The following is a 24,329-nucleotide window of genomic DNA, read 5'->3' as shown; positions in this document are numbered from 1 at the left end:
GTACTCATATATCACAACTCCCCTTGGGGTACGTAAACTGGGTCGGACCAGAAACATCTAACAGGCCAGAATTTTGTAAAGCATAGACCCATCGGAATATTGTCCAATCGGAGCGCGTATTCCAAAGAGACTTACGCACGGGTGGTGCGGCCCACAACTTCACACGTCGTTTTAAGAATTCCCACGTATTGGATTGGTGGCAGTGGCACATTCATTTGATGTCTAGACTCAGTTGCACGGAAGTCAAAGACGTGTCTCACTTCTTCGATTAAAGTAACACTTTTCTCCCTAACTTCTTGTCTTCTTGAACCTACTCGTTCGATTCCACTGCCCAATTGAATTTTAAAATTTTATAATCATCTTCCAAGATTAAAATCAAACATTATCCAAAAATTGCAAATCAAGTCGCAAATATTTTGGCTCGTAGATGCATCACTGTCAGGAGAATAGTAGATTTTTGTGGATGTAATCTCATTATTCTTGAAAATTGTCAGTACATTATGATTTTTTTTATTTTTTATTTTTCAGTACATTATGATTGCTTATCATGCTGAAGCGCACGTTTCATTCTCAAAAAATTATATAATCGTGTCTATTAATTTTATCAGAATTAATTTAGAATCTGATAATATCGTGACACATTAATTAATAGCGCAACCATATTTAATTTTTGTACCGGAAGTTATTACGAACAACGAGAAATGAGGAGAAAAATATCTGTTCAATGGTGAACATATACAAGTAGATTGGTACAGCTATTAAACTTGCTAAACCAACTTAAATTAACTAAACCAATATATAACTTATTAACTAACAACTATAATCAAATATGTACATATGGGTAAAAGAAATGGTTAGCTTCTGCTCGAAGAGTCAACAACGCAAGAAAGGGCCTGATCACATTATCTAAACTATTATTAATATTGATCACAAATTTCGAAGGAAGCAGCTAAGAAGTCTCCTCTTTGATACAAATTTGAAATCATATCGATATATTAACTTTTTTTTAATGAAAAGATGTACGTGTCAAAAATTGATGGCCGGAGTTGTTGACTTCTCATATCAGAATATACCGGGCCTTTGATCAGTTCTACAAGTCTCCATGTGTCTGCTTCTCAGTTGTTTCTTTTTTCCCATTATTTGATAATTACACGAAAACGATATTAAGGAAATTTGTGACAGATAATCCAAGAAGCTCATCACTGGTTTTTGTTTTTTGTCGATTTACACGTATGAATGAATAAAAATATTATTTAGATAAGAAAGAATACAGCTTTGTGTTCTAAACCTACTTTTTTCCCTGGTGTTACAACAAAATGGAACTTCAACAATATGGACATGTTGATTTCATTACACCGGAAATGAAAGAAAAGAACTAGCTATCTGATCCAAGTATGACGAAAAATGTATTGATAATTAACAAGAAATTAAGTGGAATAACGTTTTGACAGCTAGCTAGTTCCCAGGAAAACTGCTGCTGGTTTTGTCGATATTGCCTTTACTTACGTTGTCGGGGGTGGAACCGCTGTTATGCGGATGAGAGCCGCCCATAATGGAGGTGATAGCAGCGGCAAGAGAGGCCATGAAATTAGGATCGGTGGTAATAGCCGCCGTGGCAGCGCTGAGGGTGTCCGCAAAAGAAGGGTGGAGCGGCGGCTGGTGAAGCTGCGGCTGTTGCGACGTTGAACTTGTTAATTGAGCAGCGGCTTCGTTGATGTGCTCCCTGGACATTTGGAGACCCGAAAACTTGGACTGATTGTAAAGGACTTGGCCATAAACTTGAGGAATGGATGATGGATTTGGAACCGGCGAAAAATTTTGTGGGGGCACTGGAAATGGGACCTGGAAATGTGGTGTGGGTCTTTCGAATTGCAATGGGTTTGGATTTTGTGTAAGATCGAGTGTGATTGTGGGAAAAGGAGCAGAAGCTGAGATTGTAGCCATGTTGGATGAACATGGAAGAATTGTTCTTGCCAAGAAATTGGGATTCATCAAACCGTCAGCACTGGGCATGGACCCTGAAAGGAGCATGTTTGCAGCGGCGGAGGTGGTGGAGGCCATGGCCATGGCGGCCGGAGGTAGCGGGTGGTTGTGCGTTCCTTCATAGGTCGTGATCAAGATTGTTCGATCCTCGGCACATCTTTGAACCTGTAATTGCCGTAGCATGCAATAAATGATTAATCATCCTATACTTGGAAAAAATCATGAAGAAAACTAAGCAATGAAAAAGTGGGTACATACTTGTTTGCGCACTGGACAACCGACTGCCATTGTGCACCGGTAATAAGCTCGGGGACATGGATTCCCTTTGGCCATCTTTTGTCCGTATTTCCTCCATTGGCATCCATCCGAAATCTGTTAATATCACAAAAGAAATTTAAAATTAGCATTCAGAATCGTAAGTTCATAACTATTATTTCAAATACAAAAAATACTACTGGTTTAAATACCATGGGAGCTTCTGATCGTGCTCGAACTGAAACACGAGCTTTACGCATGGTGGCCTCAGTGGATTGATCAGCGGCCTTAACAGGAATCAATTTAGGATGCTTGTTAGGACCCCATCCTTCAGATTCCATGCTCCCTTCCCGCCCAATCCTCTTGTTCCTCGATAATTCCATGTTGTTGTTTGGGGATCCTGAAACAGTTCTTTCTTCTGATGAAGAGTTGGAGTGTCCCTCCACCATCTGATTAGCGGGGGTTAAGCCCAAGAACTGCCTTGGAACCATCGGTCGTCCATTTTCATCGTCCTTTTCTTCAGTACTTTTTCTCTCTACAATCTGATTTGAAGCATGTGATCGTGTTATAAAATCAGTATTTAATCATCGATGCTAGGAAAAATTTGATGAGATAAACAGAAATCTGACTAATTTATTACCTCGTGTTCTTGCGTACTATCAGTTCTTGAAATCTGTTGCTGCTGCATCAAAGTCACAAGATGCATCTGCATTGCTGTGTAATTGTTACTCACTTGAGCAAGCATCCCTCTCAGCCTCTGATTTTCGGCGTTCATTCTTTCCAGTTCAACTTGAAGTTGTGCCAGCTGATTGAAAACACAGAAACAAACTGCTCATCAAATCAAACCGTTTTATTATGTATTTGATTAGCAGCTCCAAAAATTGCATTTCTTCGATTGATTACCTCATTCTTGGCTCGCTTATCTTCAGCAAGATCGGAAGATACACCATCATCCACTGTTGACTGATCGCTTCCAGTGTTAAGGATCACAAGTTGCAAACCAGTCTATACTCATCAGAAACCAGAAAAAAAAATCAACAATCTAAACCGATAAACAAATTAACTTCATCACATATATAATAATTAGATTTCAGCTATACATGCACATAAATATATTTGGCTCACATTTACGTCGGATTCCAGGCGTCTACTTGCTTCAACACGTTGAACCTCCTTCTTGATAGTAGCGTTTATATCATTAACCGGCTTACTTTTCACCGAGAAGAAATCTACTTCACCTAAGACCAGCTTTTGTTGGCTGCCGGTGGGCTGCAAGGGCGTTGCTTCATGCTCTTCTTTTCCACTCGAATTAACTGGAAACATAATCAATCCCTTGTTCTTACTTGTCAACCTTGGACTCAGGTTAAATCCAAAAATTGATTTGCTCCCAAAAAAACCAACTTGATCGGATTTCTCAAGGGCAAGTCCCCATCCTTTGTCCATAAATAACAAAGCCCGAGAATTAATATTCAATCAAGAATCGAATCTAACAATGAATTCAGAGAGAGAAAAAAAAGATTCTTATATAATGTATAGTAGGGCTATCTCAATTGCTTATGTAAAATTGAAAAAGCAAGAGGGAAAGGATCGAGAGTCTGAGAAGTCTTTTACAAATACATTGCGCAAGCCTATATAAAAGAGGTTGGGAGGTGGAAAAGTCTTACGAAGACCAGAAACTTTTGAAGGTTTAATGCGACTTTTGAAGTTGAGGGGGAAGACTTAGAGATGAATTGACGTAAGGTGATGCGTCAGTGTTGGTTGCCAGATGGCGCCGCAGCCCACATCTTAGACTTGGGTAATTTCTCGTGAAAATGAAAAGAGGTTTCGTCTAAATCCAGCAAAGACTAACTTGGACTGGTTCATACAATACATATACAAGAAAATAAAAGAGCGGGATCGATGGAGGCTAGATATTGCATCTGTATATATGCGCTAATATATACAAACCCGCCGGCCAGAGCTATGAGGCGGATTCCACGTGAGGAAAATGAATAGCATGATGCAGAAAGTCAATGAAATTGACGGCCGACCTAGTGCGTGTTAGTGTGACCACCGGGTTAGGCAGCGATCAAATCTATGTAATGAATTTTATGTGTACGTTTTTTGTGATCCAAAATTGTGATACGTTGAGCCATAATTAAATTATTCGTCGTACGTGTTTATATATTGAATATTAGAAGGAAAAAACATTTTACGTGTAATTATTGTGATATGAGTGCATGAAAATTGTTGGCATAATATTAATTATAGGTAGGGACAAATTGGGCGTGCGGGTTTGGGGGTAGGCGGAGAAATATCGGATTGAAAAGGGGAGATAGGCTTTGATTTTTGACTGCAGCCAAGGGCAAGTGGGAAAAGGTAAAATAAAGCAGGGGACCGCCTCACTCGATATAGCTCAAGACTTTTTCGTGACATACAATAAATTTTTTAAGGGATCAATGTATCTGTGAATAAAGTGTAATCCAAGTTATAATCAATGGTCTAATCTTTATTACTTTCGTGTAATATATGTGTGCCGCAATTTCTAATTATTACATGTATATTTCTATATTAAACTAATCTTACACTGTTGTTTAGTTTGAAACGGCATCAAAATTGACTAATTTTACTTCATTTTTTTATTAGAATTTTTATTTCTTAAAGAAATAAATGCTCGATTCCGATTAGAATAAGATCTAGCTAGTTGAAATCCGATTCTATACGCTACTAACTAACATTAACCCTCTATCTTAATTAACTTTTAATTAATTTTATAGGTGGGTGAAGCTTTTTTATATTTACAAAACTATAATTTTTACAATAGGTGGGTGAAGCTTTTTTTATAATTACAAAAATTATCGTTTCGTCATCTAACTCTATATTTTACGTTTCTCTTATTTTTTATTTTTTCTTCTACAATTAAAATTTCAAACATTAATGACTTTGATTTTTTTTTATAACAAGATACTTCATTAATCTCCAATTTTTCTACAGAACACACGTACCACGTGTGCCGGGTTATTCCATGCTATATCAGGATTGTTTATCTCATTGTTCCAATACTATTAGACCGTGTGTCCCTCACTTTTTATGAAAGTTGACAAATAATTTTTTTATATCAAGATTGTTTATCTCTTTGTTCCAATACTGTTTCATCTCCCTGAACACAAATAATTAAACTGTTGAACTATCTTCTATTTTATATATACACACCCACTACACTAAAGTTCCACTCGCCTCCTGTTCATTTCAATTAACAAGTGACCGTTATAAAATAATTAAATCAAAAAATAATTTAATGCATACTTACTCTTGATCTTCATACATTAACATGAATTTAAATTATGATTGCGATTTATAATAATAATATATATATAAAGTTTTAAAATGAAGTTTATTTGCAAAAAAACAGGAAGCCAAGAGAGATCGGAGTGAGAACCAGTTCGGATGAAGAAATAGGTTTTATATAAATTATCATTGGGTATGCAACTACTAGGGTGCTGATAAGAGCACCACATACTCAAACAAACTCGAGCTCCTAGCTTAGCCTGAGCGGTATAAGAAGACAATGATAATAGATTAGAGACATTGTCTGCGTCTCCACATCATGATCATTTCGGAGCATCTTGGGTTAGGCATCGTTTCCTAGGCCTGCAAGTATGGATCACCATATCTCGAAATCATTAGTATGACAATCAGCGCACGTAATGACAATGTGACGAGAGTAGAAGCACTATGGGTTGTCAATCGTGAATGAGAAGTGACCGGATACTGAAAGCAAAGCCATAATTACTTTTTCTCTTACAAATACTCAGGTTTGCTCGATCATTTGGGACATTCAATTGGTATTTTCACACTCACTCAATATATACTACATGTATAGTACTCTAATTTCCTCTATATGAAAATCGATTGACTTGAGCGTCGGAGTGGTTATGCGGAAAACTCTTCCGATGCCCCACTAACGTTCTTTTTAAAAAAAAAAAAAAAAATGTGCAGATCACTCAACTCAGGTTCCCTTTGTTTGGTTACCAGTATTCAGAGGAAAGAAGCACGAGTTGATTCGATAAATTGCTCACTCAACTCATCTAATTTATCCGAGTAACATCAATTATTGTTATTATTATTAATTGTCGTAAATGGGCGACACGGGAAGGAAAAAGGTAAATGGGAAACAGAATCTCACTTCTAATTTTCATTTGTTTTGAAGTAACTTTCGCTTGATATTCCGATATTGACGTTAGTACAATTTTGAACTCTAGTACAGCTCTTATCTATTTTTTTTCTTCTCTCTCGAGAATATTAAAATGAACACGTAACTTGCCAATTTTCAATATTTACACCGTTCATGACCAAAAACTCGACAATTGAACTGCTTTTATTTATTCTTGGGAAAAATATTCCCTTCACAAATATATCATTCGCGTAAAATTTAAAAAACTAGATAAAAAAAACACGGGCAGGTTTACAGTTTTTACAAGTATTTAGAAACAGTGAATCCAATATTATAATTTTTTAATCGTGATTTTAAATACACTATATATCATCTAAAAGAGAACAATGGGCAAAAAATTAATATAAATAGGAGATTTGTTTGTCTTTGATAAAATAAATTTTAATCGAAAACGTGTTTTCCCAAGTAATCAACGAAGCTTTTACTTTTGGAAGAAAAAAGAAATTAAAGTTGTGCATGGAAATATACTTTCTCGTGCCGCCGGCTGATTCGATAATTCAAATACATGCATGTAAACACAAGGTGGCCTACCCGACAAATTGTCCGCTGCAACAAATTCTCAACTCCTTTATAAATATTATATTATATACATGTATTATGTGTGTGTGATATATATTCAAAATATATATATATATATATATATATTATGGTAATTGTAGAGTTGCATAAACTCCGATAATTGAATTTTTTAAAAAAAAACTCTCTCACGTCGAATTTTTAAGTGTCTAATTTAATGTGTTTAAAACAATCACACGAATTAAAACTCACTACAACAATTGACAGAGACGATTTTTTTCCTTATCTGCCTGTGTTGCTTCCATAGCAAATATTTAATAAAACCTTTCAGTTCTCAATCACACAATATTTATATAATAATACCATGCATCGCTAGTGTCTATTTATTTAATTTCGTGAAATATGATTATTTAATTCCATTGTTTTCTATTAAATTATAAATCTTGAATGAGTAGGGGTGGTTCATGGTTGTAGCTTTTAAATAAGTTTCTATTTTTCAAAGAAAAATCTATGTAATTATTTCTTCTGAAAAAATGATTTTCCTTCATATTTTTAACTTTTTTTTGGTATATTTCATCTGATTCATTTTCTCCACATGGTAATTATTAAAATTTTAATATGATGTCAGCAGAATATGTCATAAATTATTTCAAAAGTTTACTACCCCCCAAAAAAATAAAATAAACATCTTAGTTTATTTTTGATATTATTTATAAATTATTCTACTACTGGTTAAATTCATATTCCTTCTATATTAAATTAGTCCTTAGTTTTAATTTTTGATTCTGTAATATATATATATATATATATATATATATATATATGTATGTATGTATGTATGTTTACTTTTCATGTATTTTGACAAGAATATGTCTCTTGTGAGACGATCTCACGAATCTTTATCGATGAGACGGGTCAACGCTACCGATATTCACAATAAAAAGTAATACTCTTAGCATAAAAAATAATAATTTTTCATTGATGACCCAAATAAAAGATTTGTCTCACAAAATACGACTCGTGAGACCGTCTTATACAAATTTTTGACTTTTGTAAAGAAAACATACCGAGTATAATAATTTTTATCTATTGCGTATAAGCTCTTCTGTAATCTCGGATTATTTAGTATGTAATAAAATATTCTATTTAAAAAAAACTCAATTTTTGGAGATTTAAGATTAAAATAAAAGGCGAGAAAGTTTTTTTTCTTAATGCAGGAGCAATTACGTGGAATCTACAGATTGAATGGAAGGTCAACAAAGCGGCGGTATAATCCAATCAAATTAAAGAAGACAACGAAATCAGACAAAAACTAAAGTTGACTGAGATCAATTCGTGTTGACCACAAACATCTACACCCACGTGGTTTGCTTCCATCACGTAGAAAATTTGATTTGTTAGGTGATTGGACCACTACAATTAAATATAAACACAGCTCACCTATTCAAATTAAATACTTCATGAGTCAGACTTGGTTTTTATTAAAATTATAATTAGAATATTTAAGTTTTTTTTAGAAACTTTAGTTAATTTCATCCAAAATTGAATTATGGACATGGTTTCTAAAACATTCTCGAATAAAAAAAATGAATTATGAAAAAAAAAAATTATAATGCAGACAGTTAAATGATTTTTTTTATCTTTAATTTGAAAGAAATATTTAGACAATATAACATGCTTCGGAACGATGGGTTAAATAAAAGAAATGAAAAGATACAAAATGTCCGATATTGTCCTATACTTTTTTCTTTTGCTTTTTTTCTTTTTTGGTTAAAGAAAATGAAGAAGTTCCTGTAGCCAAATTTGATGTTTAGTCAAAACTCGTATGCTAGAAAGTAATTTTCCTACCAAAAACATAAAGTTCAACGTGACAAATCTCTAATTTCAAAGACTCCACCTTTATGACCTCGATACTTGGCCTTTTCAACTTTGATTGTTAGTTGTCTTTTAATTTGAATTTTCATTTCATCGTGCAGTTTTTACCATTGGAGTGAAATCTTCAGCTTTATTGAAGACTATAAACGAATTGAGTTGGTTCGTGAGTTTTTGAGTTTAACAAACTCAATACAAGTTCGAACATTTTGATCAAGCCGAACTCAAATTCAAACTTCATATCCAACCGAAGTCGAGTAAAAAAATATATAGAATATTTTCGAGCTTCGAATCGAACTCGAACTCGAACTCGAATGTTCTTAATTCAATCGGATTCAAGTCATAAATTTTTACTAGTATTCAGTTCGATTCATTTTGTTTACAACCCCTATTTTTACCAGTATTGCCCACCAGCAAATTAAACAATGAAATAAATGCTAATTCGAACACATGTTGTATACTTTTTTTGGTCTCAAATATATAAATTTGTTTATTTTTTATAGGGAAGAAAATCAGCGGAAAAATAAATTTACAAACAAACTTCCTATCATGTCATAATTTAATTCATTAAAAAAATATTTGCACATTTTCCAAAAAAACTTAATTAATAGAGATATATTTTGGTAAAAAGAAAAAAAAAAATCTACTAAATCTAAAAACATGAATTATATAATTATATTTGGAATAAACGAAAAAAGTCTATATAATTAAGACAAAGAAAAATTACAATTTTGGACCTTTTATCTTTTACAGAAATGGTTTGACAAGCAATTTGAATGATATTTTGATTAAGCTAGTCAAACCAATGTTCAGGCCAGATTCTAAGAAACAGCGAATAAGAAGTTTACATTTACCTAATCTTTAATTGATTTATATTTGCATGACAATGTATGAACGCGGATTGGTTCATTAGATCCCAATAAATTATTATTATTGCTAAATAAATTGAGGGAAGAGTTAGGTTTGAAATTTGTGAAAGTATTATCATGAATCGTGTAAGAATATTATCTTCGAATTTGTCAACACAAGTAATTAATTTCACACATTGCACCGAAACGCCCACGTCGCTTTATCGAATATTATCTAAAATAATAATAAAAAATTAAATATCTAGCTTTATTATTCTCGATCTTCATTGCACTAGACCGAAGCATTTGCGCATGAGGATGAAGAAGAATAACAAGAGATTAATATAAGTTTATTTAGTTTAGTTAATATAAAAGCACAATTAATTTACAATTAGAAGAAGCTTTAATGGGAAAGGAAGAGTGTTCATTAACGTTGAAATTTTGATTAGGATTTTAATAAAAATAAAATATAAAATTAGAGCAGGATTTGGAAGCATGCATATCCTATTATGTATATGTCTAAATCAAATTAAGCAAACTTCTGAACATTTTTGGTGAAACCAAGCTGATGTTACGTATATAGTAAAAACTATATGGGCAAGTAATTAAGAATATAATTATGAATTTGTTGATTATGTTGAAAGTATTCGATTGTGATTAAGATATTCAAAGTAACAGTAGGTATCTTGTGAGACGGTCTCATGAATCTTTATCTGTGAGACGGATCAACCCTACCGATATTAACAATAAAAAGTAATGCTCTTAGCATAAAAAATAATATTTTTTCATGGATGACCTAAAAAAGAGATTTTTCTCACAAAATACGACCCGTGAAACCAGTCTCACACAGATTTTTGCTTCAAAAATAATTAATCCATTAGAAAATCAGACTTTGTATGTGTTGGAGGTTTGTGTGAGCTATTTATTTTCAAAATGAATACTTTTTTCTTGGTTTCAGATGAACTTCTCTTCTTCTAGAAAACGAAAATTGACTTTATGGGAAATGAATTGGTTTCAAATGTTGATTAAAAAATTCCGATGAAAATAATGGATATATCGGCAGTATAAAAATCTATATGTATTTGGTAAAAATTATATTATAGCTGTGCAATTTTTTTTTAGAAAAAAAATCATCGAATTACAAATAATGATTAGCAGATTTTTTTCTTGTGAAAAAAGGTTGCTGTCATTAGTTTAGAGTTTCAAACTTGACTGGGAAAACAAGACTAATTGTGGATAAGTAGAGAAGGATAATCTCAAAAGATATTGACCTTTATTATCGCTACTCCCTGTTTGGCCGTGGATGATCGAGACCACCAAAGAACGAATATTACCCGATACCATTTCCTGAGCATTGGAGATTGTAATGGACTTACGTCAACACATAGTTGGGCCTCATATAATGATCTGGATCATTATACAGCGGCAGATGTAAATTGCGCGCCACTACTTTATTATATATTGTATTTTTATAATGGGCTTATGAGTCGTTGGTTTTGTTTTTCATATAGAAAAAATTAAAAAAAAATTAATTTTTTGAAATAATACATTTTAGGGGCCGTTAATATCACACAACGCCAACTCGAACCGCGGCTTTATACGAAAGAAAAATCTCACTTATGTAAAATAAACTTATAAACCATTATGTATAACTATATATTTGATACTCACGAAAAATTTAGGATCCGGTTCCAGCAAGTGTCACTAGTCCAGACGCATGTTTCGAAATTTCCATAAGCCTGAAATCACGAATAAGACCATTAGAAGGGAAATGGGCAAAGAGGGTGTTCCGGCGTAGCCCTTCCAATGCTCAAGTCAGAGACTGAGGATATAAAGGGGAGCAGCTAAGGGTGTTTGCTGAAAATTAATATATTGAATATGAATGAGTTGCACACTCACACCTAGTTATTTATAGGAGAATACATGGGCCTATCATGGGCCTTCTACCTTGGCTAGAGATGGGTCGGGGCCCATGATCCGGTGTGGGCTCGATTTGGATGGGCTCATTCATGGGATATCAATATTTTTAAACTTTTGAGATGTTGTGACGATAACGAGCCGTAGGCTAATCCAAGATGAGCATCAACCCATATTTATGTATAATTATTGGTCATGAGCAGTAGGTTGGTCTAACATGAGTCATAGTTCATGCTCACGTACCGTCACTCATAGAATATCTGACAATTGGAAAGTGGTTTTTTTCGCGTCTCTCAACACTCGAACGTAGGACCTCCAAACTTAAGTACCTAGATTCCTAAGTATCGATACCAAATGAGTTACGGTGCATGAACTATGGCTCATGATGAACTAACTTAACGACACATAATCAATAATTGTATATGGGTATGAACCGAAACTCATATTAGACCAATCTACAACCACGATCATTACAATTATTTTCATTCGAATTTGATAATATAGTATAGTTAATAGTTATTAGCGCATGAGAAATTTGAATATAACTCAATTGAAAAATAAGAAAAATGGTAGGGGAATAGTGGTTTTGTGTCCAACATCATATGCCAACAAGTTTCTACAGTTACTGCTTAATCACAATCCCTGAGTATTATTAATTAACAATAATTTTATAGATTGCGCGGCTCCGCAAATCCTGTATATCTCTCAGTATTCCACGTGGTCGGTCAACTTTAACTAACTTCTCACCAGACATACCAACCCAGATTAATCATGGGGTAGGATTGATAATAAAATTGTATGTATTTAAACATCGTAAATGAATTTAGTTTTCAAAATTTATAATTATTAAATCCAACCTCGAAATACTGGTTAAACCACTTGAATCGTATGATTCAGAATGTATTAATACGACTCACTAAAGTTTTTGAGCTCATCAAATATTATTTATGCACACGTGATTTTTCTAAGTATGATTTACCTGATAAACGTAGATTACATACAATCATTAAACTGAAGTTTAACAAATGCAAATTGAAAAATAACTATTATGAATTCTCACGTAATAAAAAAGTATATTATATAAAACATTACTACCATAAGATAAGACTAAATGAACAATTTGAAAAATATTATAAATGTCAAAGTCTACTTTCAGTTTGTTCAGTTAAATGCACTTAGCAAAGCAGAGGAGATACTGTTATGATATTTTTAATAAGATTGAGAGAAGGAGAGAGACCCGGCGAGAATGTGGGGTCGGCGCCGACCTTCCCCCACCCCTACACTAATCTGTATCCCGGCCTTTGTGGATTTCCAATCCACGTACGCACTCTGTAGGCATATTTATATTGACTTTTGATAAATTATTATAACATTACTATTAATTAATCATCATAGATTAAGTGATTTATTGTTATTAACAATCATTTGGTATATAAATTAATTGTGTGTGTGTGTGTGTGTGTAATGGAGTATGCATGACATAAAATAGAGTGCAATCAGCACCTCGTAATTTTAAGAAATTTTCATTTATCAGTGTATTGATTTGAATAATTAATATAGTAATGTATATAAATATATATGAGATATCAAGTTCATAAAATAAGATATTCTCATTTCAATATTAACTTTATGTTTTGATTTTGTTTTACTTATTTGTAATATCTTTGTTGTAATATAAATTAATAAAAGATTCATATATAACATGTTACATTTTAGTTTTCGTTCTTGACTTTATTTATTTATTTATTTAGATTAGATTATATATATTAATTGTTTAATATTACAGGTCCTCACACCCTCCAAAAGTCAAAAGTTAAGGAAAAACATTAAATTATAAATAAAAACCCAATAAATCGCAGTTGACTTCAAAGTGTATAAAGTGAAGCTGCTCTCCTCTCCTATCCTTCTTATACACAGCACCATAAAAAGAAAAGAAGCCCCGAATTTTTTTCCTTCTAAGAAAATGATTTGCTTGTTTGCAGAATCCAATATGTGCAATTACACCTTCATCTTATTCACTTGCATGTGGATCCCATTCCTCCATGTAACGCAGTCTGTTATCAGGCTTTTCAGATTCCTTTTAAACCCACATGATCATCACGAGAACAACCGTTTTCAAGAAACTCCATTGTGGGAGCTTGATCTTCCGGTATCGCAGTTTCAAGGTTCGGGAATTCGCAACAAAAACGGAGGAGAGACAGTTGTGGAGAATGAACAAATGTGCTCAATCTGCTTGATGGAATTTGAGGCGGAGGATTTGGTAAACCATTTGCCAAAATGTGGGCATGTGTTTCACGTCGATTGCATGGAGAAATGGCTGGACAGATGTCAATTCACCTGCCCTCTGTGCAGGTCCCTGGTGTTGCAGACTCGTTCATCGCCATGCAAAATGTGGGATTCTGCTGTTTGTGTTTTGCCCAATGATCTTTATTGCTAGCGTTTACTAGCTAGCTAGCTTGTTTTAGGCTTATATTGTGATGTGCAGATCACAATATATGCCTTATCTATAGGCTGGGGAACATTTTCTTCTTGTCGTCTTTAACAACACAATGGAATTTGTTGCTTATTTTAGTCAAACTTTATCCTTATTTTTATACATTCAAAGCAATTAAATAGTGGTTATTCAAGTTTATACATTTGTTTATGGCTTTGACTTGTGCTGTAATATATTCAACTTCTTTCAGGGGAGGCTCTTGCGGCCAGCAAAATAGAACAGAAGCAGTCTTGTTTAATTTTTATAAAAAATTAATTCATATTTCCTTGGTTAAACATGTCTGGGGGAAATGCCCTCCTTCCGATCTCTCTCTCATTTTTTTTTTTTTTTAAACTATGATGTATCGGTTGAAATTAAAGACAAGATAATAATATGGAGTAAATAATGATAGTTAATATAGTACGTGATTTGATTGATAAATAATAGTTTTTTTCGATTTGATTGATTAAATTTGATATAAGATGATAAATTATTATTTTATCTTTTTAATAATTAATAAAATTTTAATAATATTATTCATTAAAGGTAACATTTTAATTTAAATTCAATGATTTAATCGATGGAAGATAAATAAATAACGATTTCATTGATTTAAGATAAATAATTAGTGTATAGATAAATAATATGACTAAGTAAACATAAGATATGATAAGATAAATTATCAAGAGATTAATTATATGCAACTTCATACTGCACCTAAAATTATTTTCGGAATAAAATAGTAATAATGGAGCATTATTATGGTTGCAACAATGTGTAGGGGGAGAATTGGTGAAACGTTCACCTATTCCATCAACTTGGACACTCATCATGTGAGGCTAAAAATATGAATATATAAAGTATCAAACGATCATTCCTGATATACCGGTTACAATATTGCCGGATTAATTGATCTAGTTAACTTTAACATTTTACCAAGGTCGAACTCTAGTGAAATCAATTTCACTATTTAAACGGGGTCGAGGGTTTTTATTTTATATTTTGCACTAATAAATTCGATCGGAACCATATCGAAACTCATGTCTATCACGATCTCCAATTTAATATTTCCATGATAAATTTTGAATTCATTACATCTATCGCTAATTAGCGCAAATGATTCAATTAGCATCACCAGGAAAGTTTCAAAATATATATATATGTAGATCACTTTTCAAATCGCTATTTAATTTAAGAGCACTTGACTCAAAATCCAAATAGTATATAACGAAATCCAATCATGTTAAAACTTGAACATTATCGTCTAGCTTGTTCCGCATTCGACGTAAATGGAATCTCGATATTGGAAATGTCAAAAAAAATATTACAAAGGTCACGATAATCACTTAGATTAACGTCTGCCTGCACCTCGCAGATTAACTTTGTACAGTTAATATGTGGGAGCTCTGCTGAAGTATTATCTACAGAAATATAGAGAGAAGTTAAAATAACGAGTAATCAACATGGTTTATAGGCAGCGCAGGTCAATGGGCCTGCGTCGGATGTTAGAGCCAGCGCCATGGATCCATCGGCCACTTGAAACGACTGCTCATAGGTGTAGCCGGTGGAAATGCTTCCATGTCCAGATGGAACGAAGTATGCGCCGTTCATGAATTTGTCCTTGGATGATCTCCATTTCCAGCCCGTCCAGCCACTCTTCACCTCTCTCTTTGTAACCTGTTTTAATAATAATTAATAATAGCTAATCAGAATAGCCAAACAATTTACAAAAATATTAACTATTGAATATATCTCCGAAGAATTTTAAGCATAATATTTAGCTATTTACTTGTTTCAGGTCGCGGTTATTAGGCGCCATGAAGTAGTTTCCCTCACTGAAAATGGATGGATTTGCGCTTCCGCCGATGGCATACATCTCCCATTGATCGTATCTATTATTAGCCACATGCGCGTAACCTAGCCTAACCCTGCTCATTTACGTTAAAGTAATCTGTTAAATTCATGCACACAAAGACCATAGTTAAAGATGATGATATATATTTGCATATACATGCGTACCTCGGCATTCTTTGAACTAATCCCGGGCCAAAATGGTTAAATGCTACTGTCACTCTTATTGCTTTGTCTTCTACGTTGTTATCGTCATGCCCGAATAACATAACCTGCCAAGACGGGACAATATTAATTTATGGCGATTCCGATTCGAGTTAATTATGATTTAGTTGCCGCTAATTAATTAAAACATGATTTCACAAGAAAATATTTTGATCAATACTTACTTTGTCATGGTTAGAGAAGAAGTTGTTAGAAATGGTGATTCCAGTCGATGCATGAATTACATCAATTAATCCATCATAACAACGAGCAAGATAACAATGATCGATCCAAATATCAGATGAATCGAATAAGTCAATCCCGTCCCCGTCAGATCCACGACGTTTTCCAGCATGGGTTGGGCTATCACGAACTATGCCCGATTTTCCAGGTTTGCAATCATGAATACCGATCCCATGTATGATCACATGGCTAACATGCTGGATAGTGATGCATGGCCCATAAGCAATCTCCACTTTAGCCCCTCTTCCATCTATCGTTTTGTAGCTATTAATCATGAGTTCGTTTTTCAGTGTAATAACCATGCTTCTACCAAAAACAATCCACAACGGTTTAGCTTGGATCACACCGTATCGAAGGGTGCCGGGTTTAGGGTTGACTGGGTCGTCTGATGGATCTGTGACGACATAAATGGCGCCATATTTTCCTCCAATGGCATTTTTACCAAACCCAACTGCGCAATCAGCCAAGGCATGACGATTTGTGGCCCAGTTGGACTGACTCCTCCAGCACGAGTCTATTGGATTTAAGATTTTGGTGGTGTGGTCATCCTTAGCTAGTGATGGTGATAAGTTGATGCAAGCTATAATTAGGGTTAGGGTTAGTGGAAGAGAAGATGGGGCGGCCATATTGGATTCTGCGGTTGAGTTTGGAGGAACAAAATGTGTCATCATATTTATATGCACATATCTTGTCTAAAAGGTGGCATCCACGTTGTAATAATAAGTTGGACTTATTTCTTTAAAAAATTTCGTTGGGTAATTTAAGATGGTGTTTGGTGGATATTAAACGTGATGGCACGAGGGGGAGCTAGTGTTTTGACTTTCGAGTTTAGACCCGGTCCACTAAAATTGGAGAAGATGGGGAAGTATTTGACGGCCGTACTTTAATTCATTACAAGACAATATTATTTCTTTGGGGGGATTCATGCTTTCTTCTTTAAAGATTTTGAAATTGAGCTAACTTAATGCATTGTTAGGTTTTTGTGATTTTGGTCTATCTATTGTCAAATTTCATTTTAATTAATCATCTATTTTTACAATTTTTAATCTTTTTTTGTTGGTAGTCTAATGTAACACTACAAACCGTTAGCATCACGTTAAAGAAAAAAATATATGTTGTAAAATCGCAAAATTTTAAAAATGCGGTTTTCTCCATATAAATTCTTAAAATTGAAATTCGAATATAGTTTTATTGAAGGAACAAACCAATTTAAAGTCTCCAATGACTTTGGTTTGTTTATTTTTGAAATTAAAATATGGAAAGAACAGATTGATCAAATCTTAACCAGATAAAAATATATTCGATATTTTGAAAATGACAGTTGCAAAAGATCTAAATCTAGAGTATTTCTCTTCTTATGATGCGGTCATATGTTAATGCTTGAATTATTAACAAATATGTCAAATTCCATAAAAATGTGAGTAATTCACATTATCTAATGATATTAAAATATGGAGAATATTGTATCATACACTAACTCATATATATGGCATAAGTTCACTTGTATATTGTCCTACATTGTCAACGGTATGACCTTAGTTTAGGTAAATTAAATACAAGGGCAACAAAGTATTAATCAATTCATTAATTTTAAAAAAATAAATTTGGTGGAAGATGAAATATATTCTAAGCTAGATTAATGTAAGCGATTTATATCATAGACATTTAATTTAACTATAGTATGGGCTGAACGGGACAAAAAGTGTGATCTAGAAACCACTTTAATTTGTTAATATATCTTTAAATATAAGTTTTTTAGAATGTAAATATGCCAAAACCATACTAAAAACCCATCACACTAAAAGTAATGAAATACTTTCCAAGAATTTTGCATCGGGGAAAATCTCATATTGAGATACCAAATGGAATTTTGGGTAATTTGCATAAACTGCACGAGGTTAATTTGTTCGTGTTTAATAATTGGAGTTGGAAAGATTAGGAGGCGTAAGTCGAGGTCTTAAATTTTTTTCCAATATTTTAAATTTTTTAGTTTGACCTCAAACCCTATTTCATATTTAATTAAAACGATAAAAAAAAGAAGTAACATATTCTTTGTATTATAAACAATATTAAATCGATACGTTAATGATTAAGACAATTTTATTGAAATATATAAATAAAAAGCTCATGGATCGATTCACAAGAATTCAAACGACACCGTGTAGAATCTCAAACTTGACAAGTACATGAGTTTATTCATCGTTGAGATTTAATAACTTTTTTAAACGATAAATTTTTATAAAACCGATAGATTTCATTGACTTTTGTTGAATCACGTAAAGTTTTGAAAGATTTTCTTGTACACTGGTAGATTTATTTTACAAGATTTTATAAACATTAGTAAATTTTTTCATAAAATTATATTGATTTTATATATCATAATTGTGTCATTTTTTTTTTAAATTTTTGATTGATTTCTTGAACTAGAGATCGAACATGGATAATTTTTGCCATATTAAAGCAATTAATCAAGTGGTAAGCCTTTCTTTCAATCAAATCTTCGAAACAAATACACAAATTTCAAAATTCAACCAATTAAGCTTTTCAGCAGAAGACAAAAATTCAAGAAAATCTCAGACACCATATACATTAGTCAAATCAAACACCCACTTTGAATTTTATCGATTATCAGAAATTTTTAAAGAAAACCCAAAAATGAACAAAGCATTTTCGATTTTTCTTCCTCCCATACATAGTGAAGTTCAAGAAAGATCTAACAAGGATCTGAAAGAGTAACGCTTACATATGTACCAGAAAGCACTAATTCAGACTAAAGGGAAACGTCAAGGGAGATGGAGGGAGCAAATATAAGAGTCCACACAAATATTCAGGATAGAGAATGGACAATTTTTTTATTTATTTTTTACACTTGTACTTATTGCTTCAAGGTTGTATGTAGAGAGTTTTATAAGAGTCTAGATTTTTTTTAAAGTTTTGAAATTTATATTTGAATACATTCGTTTTTAAAACTTCAGAAAAATTTATTTTGAATATCACTGTAAAAATTAAGATTGAAGATCTCTATATTTTTTAATTCCACAAAAAACTTTAAATCGTACAAGCCATAAAAATTAAGATTGAAGATCTCTATATTTTTTAATTCCACAAAAAACTTTAAATCGTACAAGACAAGAACAAAATAGTTTCCTATTTTTAAAGTAAAAAATACTTAATTTTTTAAGTGAGAATTTATTTTTATTCATAATATATTACATACTTTTAAAAAATAGAAAATCACGTTTTGAGGAAGAAAACGCTGAAATAAACCAAGAAAATATGACCAACACAAATGCAGAGGAGAGACCGCCGAGTCGGGATTCTTATACAGCGACACCATCCAAGCAAGCATCATCCTCATCTCCAGGATTAGACATGGCGGCGAGTTCCTCTGCTGAATGCGTGGCTGCGGCGGCGCTAAGATCGGTCCTCCAGCGGGTTAACAAGACAGCAGATCTTTCCGGCCGTGCATCTGATCGTATCCGAGTTGTAGCAGTGAGCAAGACTAAACCGGTACCCCTCATCCGCCAAGTGTATGACGCCGGCCACCGCCACTTTGGCGAAAACTATGTCCAAGAACTCATAGAGAAAGCTCCTCAGGTCCAAAATTGATGTCTTTTTCTCTGTGATGCAGAATAGTAGTTCCATGTGGAATTTATTAGATAGTTATTTACAGTATTTTTTTTTGTTACTGTTTGATTTTTGTTTGGGCAAAAAGGTAGCATGTTTTTGTTGCTTATTGATTGTTGCCTGGGCAAAAGGTAGCAACTTTAGCCATTACGAACGTCTAGCATCCCGTGGATTCTAGGTTTCTTAAGTTTTATTGATTGGTTAACACTTTAATATGTATCTCTGTTATGAAACCATGAGTTATCTTTCATTTTGTGGTAAATTGCAGCTTCCTGATGATATAGAGTGGCATTTCATTGGGAATTTGCAGAGCAATAAAGCGAAACCTCTTCTAAGTAAGTTTGGAATCATCTACCTCTTTAACCCCCCTTCGTATACTCGATCATCACACTCACAAGGGTAGACATCCACTAATTGGTTGGTTTAGGATATTTACTGACAGTTTCTAAGTTTCGAACTCAGCTTATTACCATGAAAAGCGAGTTTGTATGATGTTTTGTTGAGGCTTTTTTGGTGAAACATTAAAATCTTGATACTTGATACAGTTTCTTGAGTGTGAATATGGCATGATTTTGTGGTAAAATGCCGGGCCTTGTTTAATGACAATTAGCTGCATAGAACCTTTCCTGTAGGTGGTTGTCTTTTTTTTCATCAGTGATACTAAAATTGTTGCATGTGTTTTTAAAATATATTCTTGTTTGAACAGAAATGATGGAAATGATGATTCGTCTTCCTTTTAGCTTCGTGAATGGACTCTGTAATTCTAAATTTATGGTTTAAAGTATATGGCATAATATGAAAAGTTGTGCCAGAGAAGTGATAAATCACTGATTGAACTGCAGATTATATGTACACTTGAAAATATTTGCTCTGTTTAGTCATTGCATGGTGATCAACAAATATGTGTAATTTAATAAATTTTCATGTGTGGTTTACTATTTTGATATGTGTCAATGCTTCTGACTGGCAGATGGTGTTCCAAACCTTTCCATGGTGGAGACTGTTGATGATGAGAAGGTGAACAAATATTATCTTGTATATTTTGTGCCGAAATGAGACCCTTGTAAATGTTTGGTACCATATAGTTTGAGGTAGAATTTGACACGTGGAATTCTTGAAGAACTGTCACAATTGCACCCTATGGTTTCATGCTTATGTACCTTGATGTGATTTTTATTCTGGGGTGTAGTTACTTCTAACTTCAGCTTCTTTTAGGTATTGTTATGTTAAAAAAGTCTTCATACGATGATGTCCATTGAAAGTGCCCTGATTCTTCCTGTCTTAAGTTGGCTTGTTTTGTAAAGATCTTGAATGCAATATAACTTTTTGGGATAGTGGCTTTATGGAACCTATTTATTGTACCAATAAAATTTCTTTCCTGAATTGTATACCAGAGTTGAAGCTTAAACCAGATTTTGCAAGAGCCGCCAAGTGTTATGTTTGTCAGCATAAATGGGAATTTCCAATTATTTTGATGTCCAGATGGATTCCCTGCTAATCACTTTTAATTTCTGTGTATTTATTTGCTCAGTGGTTTTGTATGTGATGTCCTTACTATTAAAATGGATATTAAATATCTTGTTGGTTGCCCAATCTTCTCCTTGCTTCATGTAGATTGCGAATCACCTTGACCGTGTGGTTGGTAACATTGGAAGAAAACCTTTGAAAGTACTGGTCCAAGTAAATACAAGCGGTGAAGAATGTGGGTAACGTAAATATGTCTACTTTTATGTGGTTCAGTGGTTCTTGTGATTTTGAATATACAGTCACAGTCATTGAACTTGACATAGGCGTACTCTATGGAAAAGTGAGGTGGATGATTTTAAACCTTTTTCCCTGTATTCTCTGTAGCTAAATCTGGGGTTGAACCTTCTGGTTGTGTTGAGCTTGCCAAACATGTTAGGCTGAACTGTCCGAACCTTGAATTTTGTGGTCTCATGACAATTGGGATGCCAGATTATACATCTACCCCAGAGAATTTTAAGGTCGGAATGTCTGCTTAAATACTTTTGATGTGCTACATGAAAGGTTAAATTTGCCTTATCTTATGACTTTAGTTGGTTTCAGACATTAGCAAACTGTAGAAGTGAGGTTTGCGAGGTACTTGGGATGGCAGAAGAGCAATGTGAGCTCTCGATGGGCATGTCTGGAGACTTTGAGATGGCTGTGAGTATTTCTGCAATTCTGCTACTTCTTGAGGTGCTTTACTAGTTTAAATAATTGACAACATGTGTGATATGTAACCTTTGGAGGTTCACCAATCAAATTTCTTTAATTCAAAAATATGTTTCTTGATGTGTAAATATCCACAATCTAAACAATGTCTTGCACACCGCCACTGAAATCCCCATTTCCAAATCTTGGAGAAGCCTATAAAAAGGTTTGCCCCCCATTTTGCTTCTTTCTCCTGCATGATCTTTGTAAACCCTCTAAATTTCAGCACGTCGTTAAGTATCCGGATAACAGTTGCTAAGCTCTAAATTTCTTCTATGAATAACTTGTGCAGCTGATAATTTACTCCGGGCATGATTGCAGATTGAGATGGGCAGTACAAATGTTAGAATTGGATCTACCATATTTGGAGCAAGGGAGTATCCTAAGAAACTGTCAAACTAGTTTTGCCAGCTCTTTATCAAGATCAAGAAATAAACCCTTATTGATTTCTGCTATTTAGGGCTAAATTTTCAACTATTATTTCTCAAGGACATGATTCAATTTTTTCATGGTTGTTGCCAATGTTGTACTCCTCTGCAGTGCTAATTGTCTTTGGTAATGTATGCAACTACACATGTAATTATTGTTTGCAATGACTTGCAATTTTATGCTGCACTTCAGGTATTTTTATAACTATTAAACCTGGTAATCATTTCGAACCATGAGAGGATTTGAGTAATAAATTTCTTCATCCTCTGGTAATAATTACCATACCTAAGCTGATGGAGATTTGATGACCCATAAACTTAGTATTTGTACAAACACAATTCAATGGAACATGTATCCTACTGTTAAAATGAGTAACAATGTCCGATTCAAGATAACTTGGGATATTTGGGCTATAGACAGATCTCGGTGGCCGATTTGGACAGACATTTGAGAGTGAACCATATATTATCGCAAACAATATATTATGGAAATAACGTCGTATATTTTCCTAAATATGTGCGTCAACGTTCAACTTGATCAAGGTGAGCGTTGGATTCATGGTTAAGAATTTGATTCTTCATACCAATATTTTTTCGGGTTAGTCTGTCACACATGATATATTCAAGTACGACTTACTTGACTAACGTAGTTTGCAGACTACTCTTTTAGTTCAAGAATTTACTGAATGTCAACCAAAATATAGCCGCTTTAAGTTCTATCGTTATAAAAAAAAATAAATCAGGTAAAATCAAACGTAACATTAAAAATAATTGATTAATCTAAACCATTTCGGTTGTGCTATTGGAAAATGGAATTTAGTGTAAACGAGAGATATAAATTGTGTCGTAAATGTATACTGCTATTAATTGATACTATGATACAATAAAACCAAATTTATTACGAGATAATGGCACCATCTTATCCGTCTGTCTCCATATCCTAACATTGATTATGTGGTTGATTATGGTTCTCACCACATAATCAATGTCGGATAAAATCAAACTAACCAGGTATGTGTTATTAATAAACTAATTGTACTTATGTGGTCCAATTTCCTTAACAATCAAAGAAAAAAATGCTTATAATATCTTAAGACCATGTACAATAGATGAGAAAATCCTAACAATCTACTTCAATTCTCATCCCTCAAAGGGCGGAGAAATCATGCTAAAATTGCTTTTCGCAAGTGGGATCCATGCAGTTCTCTCCGCGCGGCGAAGTGTTGTATGCACACTTTTTATTTCTTAAAAAAAATTTATTTATTTAATGTATTTTTTCTGTAAGTTTGTATATTTTAATTATATAATTTTAAATATAATAAAAAATTTAATATTTTAACAACAACATTGCAATCTAACGTAAAGTTATCGTGGTTGGACATGCCAACTTCTGGTGGTTGCACATGTTGTAGTATTTGTAGAGAGACGCTGTAAAACAAGTGAGGCAGAGGTGGCATTCAAAAGAAACGTAGGTACACACATTACTGCAAGAGGCGGGGGGTGGGAAGGAAACATCAAGACCCAAATCAGTAAATATGGCGCAGACTACGATATAATAAATAACAATTGACATAACCAATGGATGCGTGGACAATCTGCTGTCACAACTCACAAATCATAAACCTGAGACTTTTAATTAATAATATAATATTAATATATTCACGTGTTTTTATATTTTATATTTA

The 24,329-nt window shown here is 33.5% G+C and overlaps 4 protein-coding genes across 7 annotated transcripts; 2 read left to right on the top strand and 2 right to left on the bottom strand.

Annotated features, from left to right (window-relative positions):
• Window positions 1–1,233: 1,233 nt before the first annotated feature.
• Window positions 1,234–4,059, bottom strand: LOC142527222 (putative WRKY transcription factor 31). The gene is made up of 6 exons (XM_075631962.1): window positions 3,364–4,059; window positions 3,142–3,243; window positions 2,879–3,043; window positions 2,451–2,780; window positions 2,242–2,355; window positions 1,234–2,148 (listed from the first exon to the last, which is right to left on the bottom strand). Exons 1-6 carry the CDS (start codon window positions 3,679–3,681, stop codon window positions 1,456–1,458), a joined length of 1,722 nt encoding a protein of 573 aa, XP_075488077.1. The 5' UTR covers window positions 3,682–4,059; the 3' UTR covers window positions 1,234–1,455.
• A 9,508-nt stretch (window positions 4,060–13,567) lies between these two features.
• On the top strand, window positions 13,568–14,041 carry LOC142526156 (E3 ubiquitin-protein ligase RHA1B-like). The gene has a single exon (XM_075630411.1). The coding sequence runs from the start codon at window positions 13,568–13,570 to the stop codon at window positions 14,039–14,041; it is 474 nt and encodes a 157-aa protein (XP_075486526.1).
• Window positions 14,042–15,531: 1,490 nt separating this feature from the next.
• Window positions 15,532–17,001, bottom strand: LOC142526155 (putative pectate lyase 2). The gene is made up of 4 exons (XM_075630410.1): window positions 16,318–17,001; window positions 16,097–16,200; window positions 15,867–16,005; window positions 15,532–15,754 (listed from the first exon to the last, which is right to left on the bottom strand). The coding sequence occupies exons 1-4, from the start codon at window positions 16,999–17,001 to the stop codon at window positions 15,536–15,538; spliced, it is 1,146 nt and encodes a 381-aa protein (XP_075486525.1). The 3' UTR covers window positions 15,532–15,535.
• Window positions 17,002–19,616: 2,615 nt separating this feature from the next.
• Window positions 19,617–22,831, top strand: LOC142527673 (uncharacterized). Of its 4 annotated transcripts, none has more exons than XR_012815498.1 (7): window positions 19,617–19,972; window positions 20,271–20,337; window positions 20,973–21,019; window positions 21,617–21,704; window positions 21,854–21,987; window positions 22,060–22,168; window positions 22,538–22,831. XR_012815498.1 is itself a non-coding variant. In XM_075632555.1 (7 exons), the coding sequence occupies exons 1-7, from the start codon at window positions 19,652–19,654 to the stop codon at window positions 22,616–22,618; spliced, it is 837 nt and encodes a 278-aa protein (XP_075488670.1). In that variant the 5' UTR covers window positions 19,617–19,651; the 3' UTR covers window positions 22,619–22,831. The 4 variants fall into 4 exon arrangements, 2 of the variants coding, with proteins under 2 accessions (XP_075488670.1, XP_075488669.1); XR_012815499.1 differs by having other exon boundaries at window positions 22,509–22,831; XM_075632555.1 differs by having other exon boundaries at window positions 22,070–22,168.
• Window positions 22,832–24,329: the final 1,498 nt, after the last annotated feature.

The sequence above is a fragment of the Primulina tabacum genome, chromosome 15, assembly GCF_025594145.1.
Source record: "Primulina tabacum isolate GXHZ01 chromosome 15, ASM2559414v2, whole genome shotgun sequence".
Classification (NCBI taxonomy): Eukaryota; Viridiplantae; Streptophyta; class Magnoliopsida; order Lamiales; family Gesneriaceae; genus Primulina; species Primulina tabacum.
Note: the sequence above shows the minus strand (reverse complement) of the source record. Positions and strands in the feature narration are given on the sequence as shown.

What these genes read in the sequence shown, in the direction of transcription:
- LOC142527222 (XM_075631962.1), bottom strand. Translation starts at nt 3,681, where the DNA reads ATGGACAAAGGATGGGGACTTGCCCTTGAGAAATCCGATCAAGTTGGT. An exon ending in CACGATCAGAAGCTCCCATG is followed by an intron (nt 2,356 to 2,450) that starts GTATTTAAACCA and finishes TGATATTAACAG; the next exon opens with ATTTCGGATGGATGCCAATG. An exon ending in GTTGTCCAGTGCGCAAACAA is followed by an intron (nt 2,149 to 2,241) that starts GTATGTACCCAC and finishes CGGCAATTACAG; the next exon opens with GTTCAAAGATGTGCCGAGGA.
- LOC142526156 (XM_075630411.1), top strand. Translation starts at nt 13,568, where the DNA reads ATGATTTGCTTGTTTGCAGAATCCAATATGTGCAATTACACCTTCATC.
- LOC142526155 (XM_075630410.1), bottom strand. Translation starts at nt 17,001, where the DNA reads ATGGCCGCCCCATCTTCTCTTCCACTAACCCTAACCCTAATTATAGCT. An exon ending in TCTTCTCTAACCATGACAAA is followed by an intron (nt 16,201 to 16,317) that starts GTAAGTATTGAT and finishes CCGTCTTGGCAG; the next exon opens with GTTATGTTATTCGGGCATGA. An exon ending in TTAGTTCAAAGAATGCCGAG is followed by an intron (nt 16,006 to 16,096) that starts GTACGCATGTAT and finishes GTAAATGAGCAG; the next exon opens with GGTTAGGCTAGGTTACGCGC.
- LOC142527673 (XM_075632554.1), top strand. Translation starts at nt 19,652, where the DNA reads ATGACCAACACAAATGCAGAGGAGAGACCGCCGAGTCGGGATTCTTAT. An exon ending in TAAAGCGAAACCTCTTCTAA is followed by an intron (nt 20,338 to 20,972) that starts GTAAGTTTGGAA and finishes TCTGACTGGCAG; the next exon opens with ATGGTGTTCCAAACCTTTCC. An exon ending in CTGGAGACTTTGAGATGGCT is followed by an intron (nt 22,169 to 22,508) that starts GTGAGTATTTCT and finishes TAACTTGTGCAG; the next exon opens with CTGATAATTTACTCCGGGCA.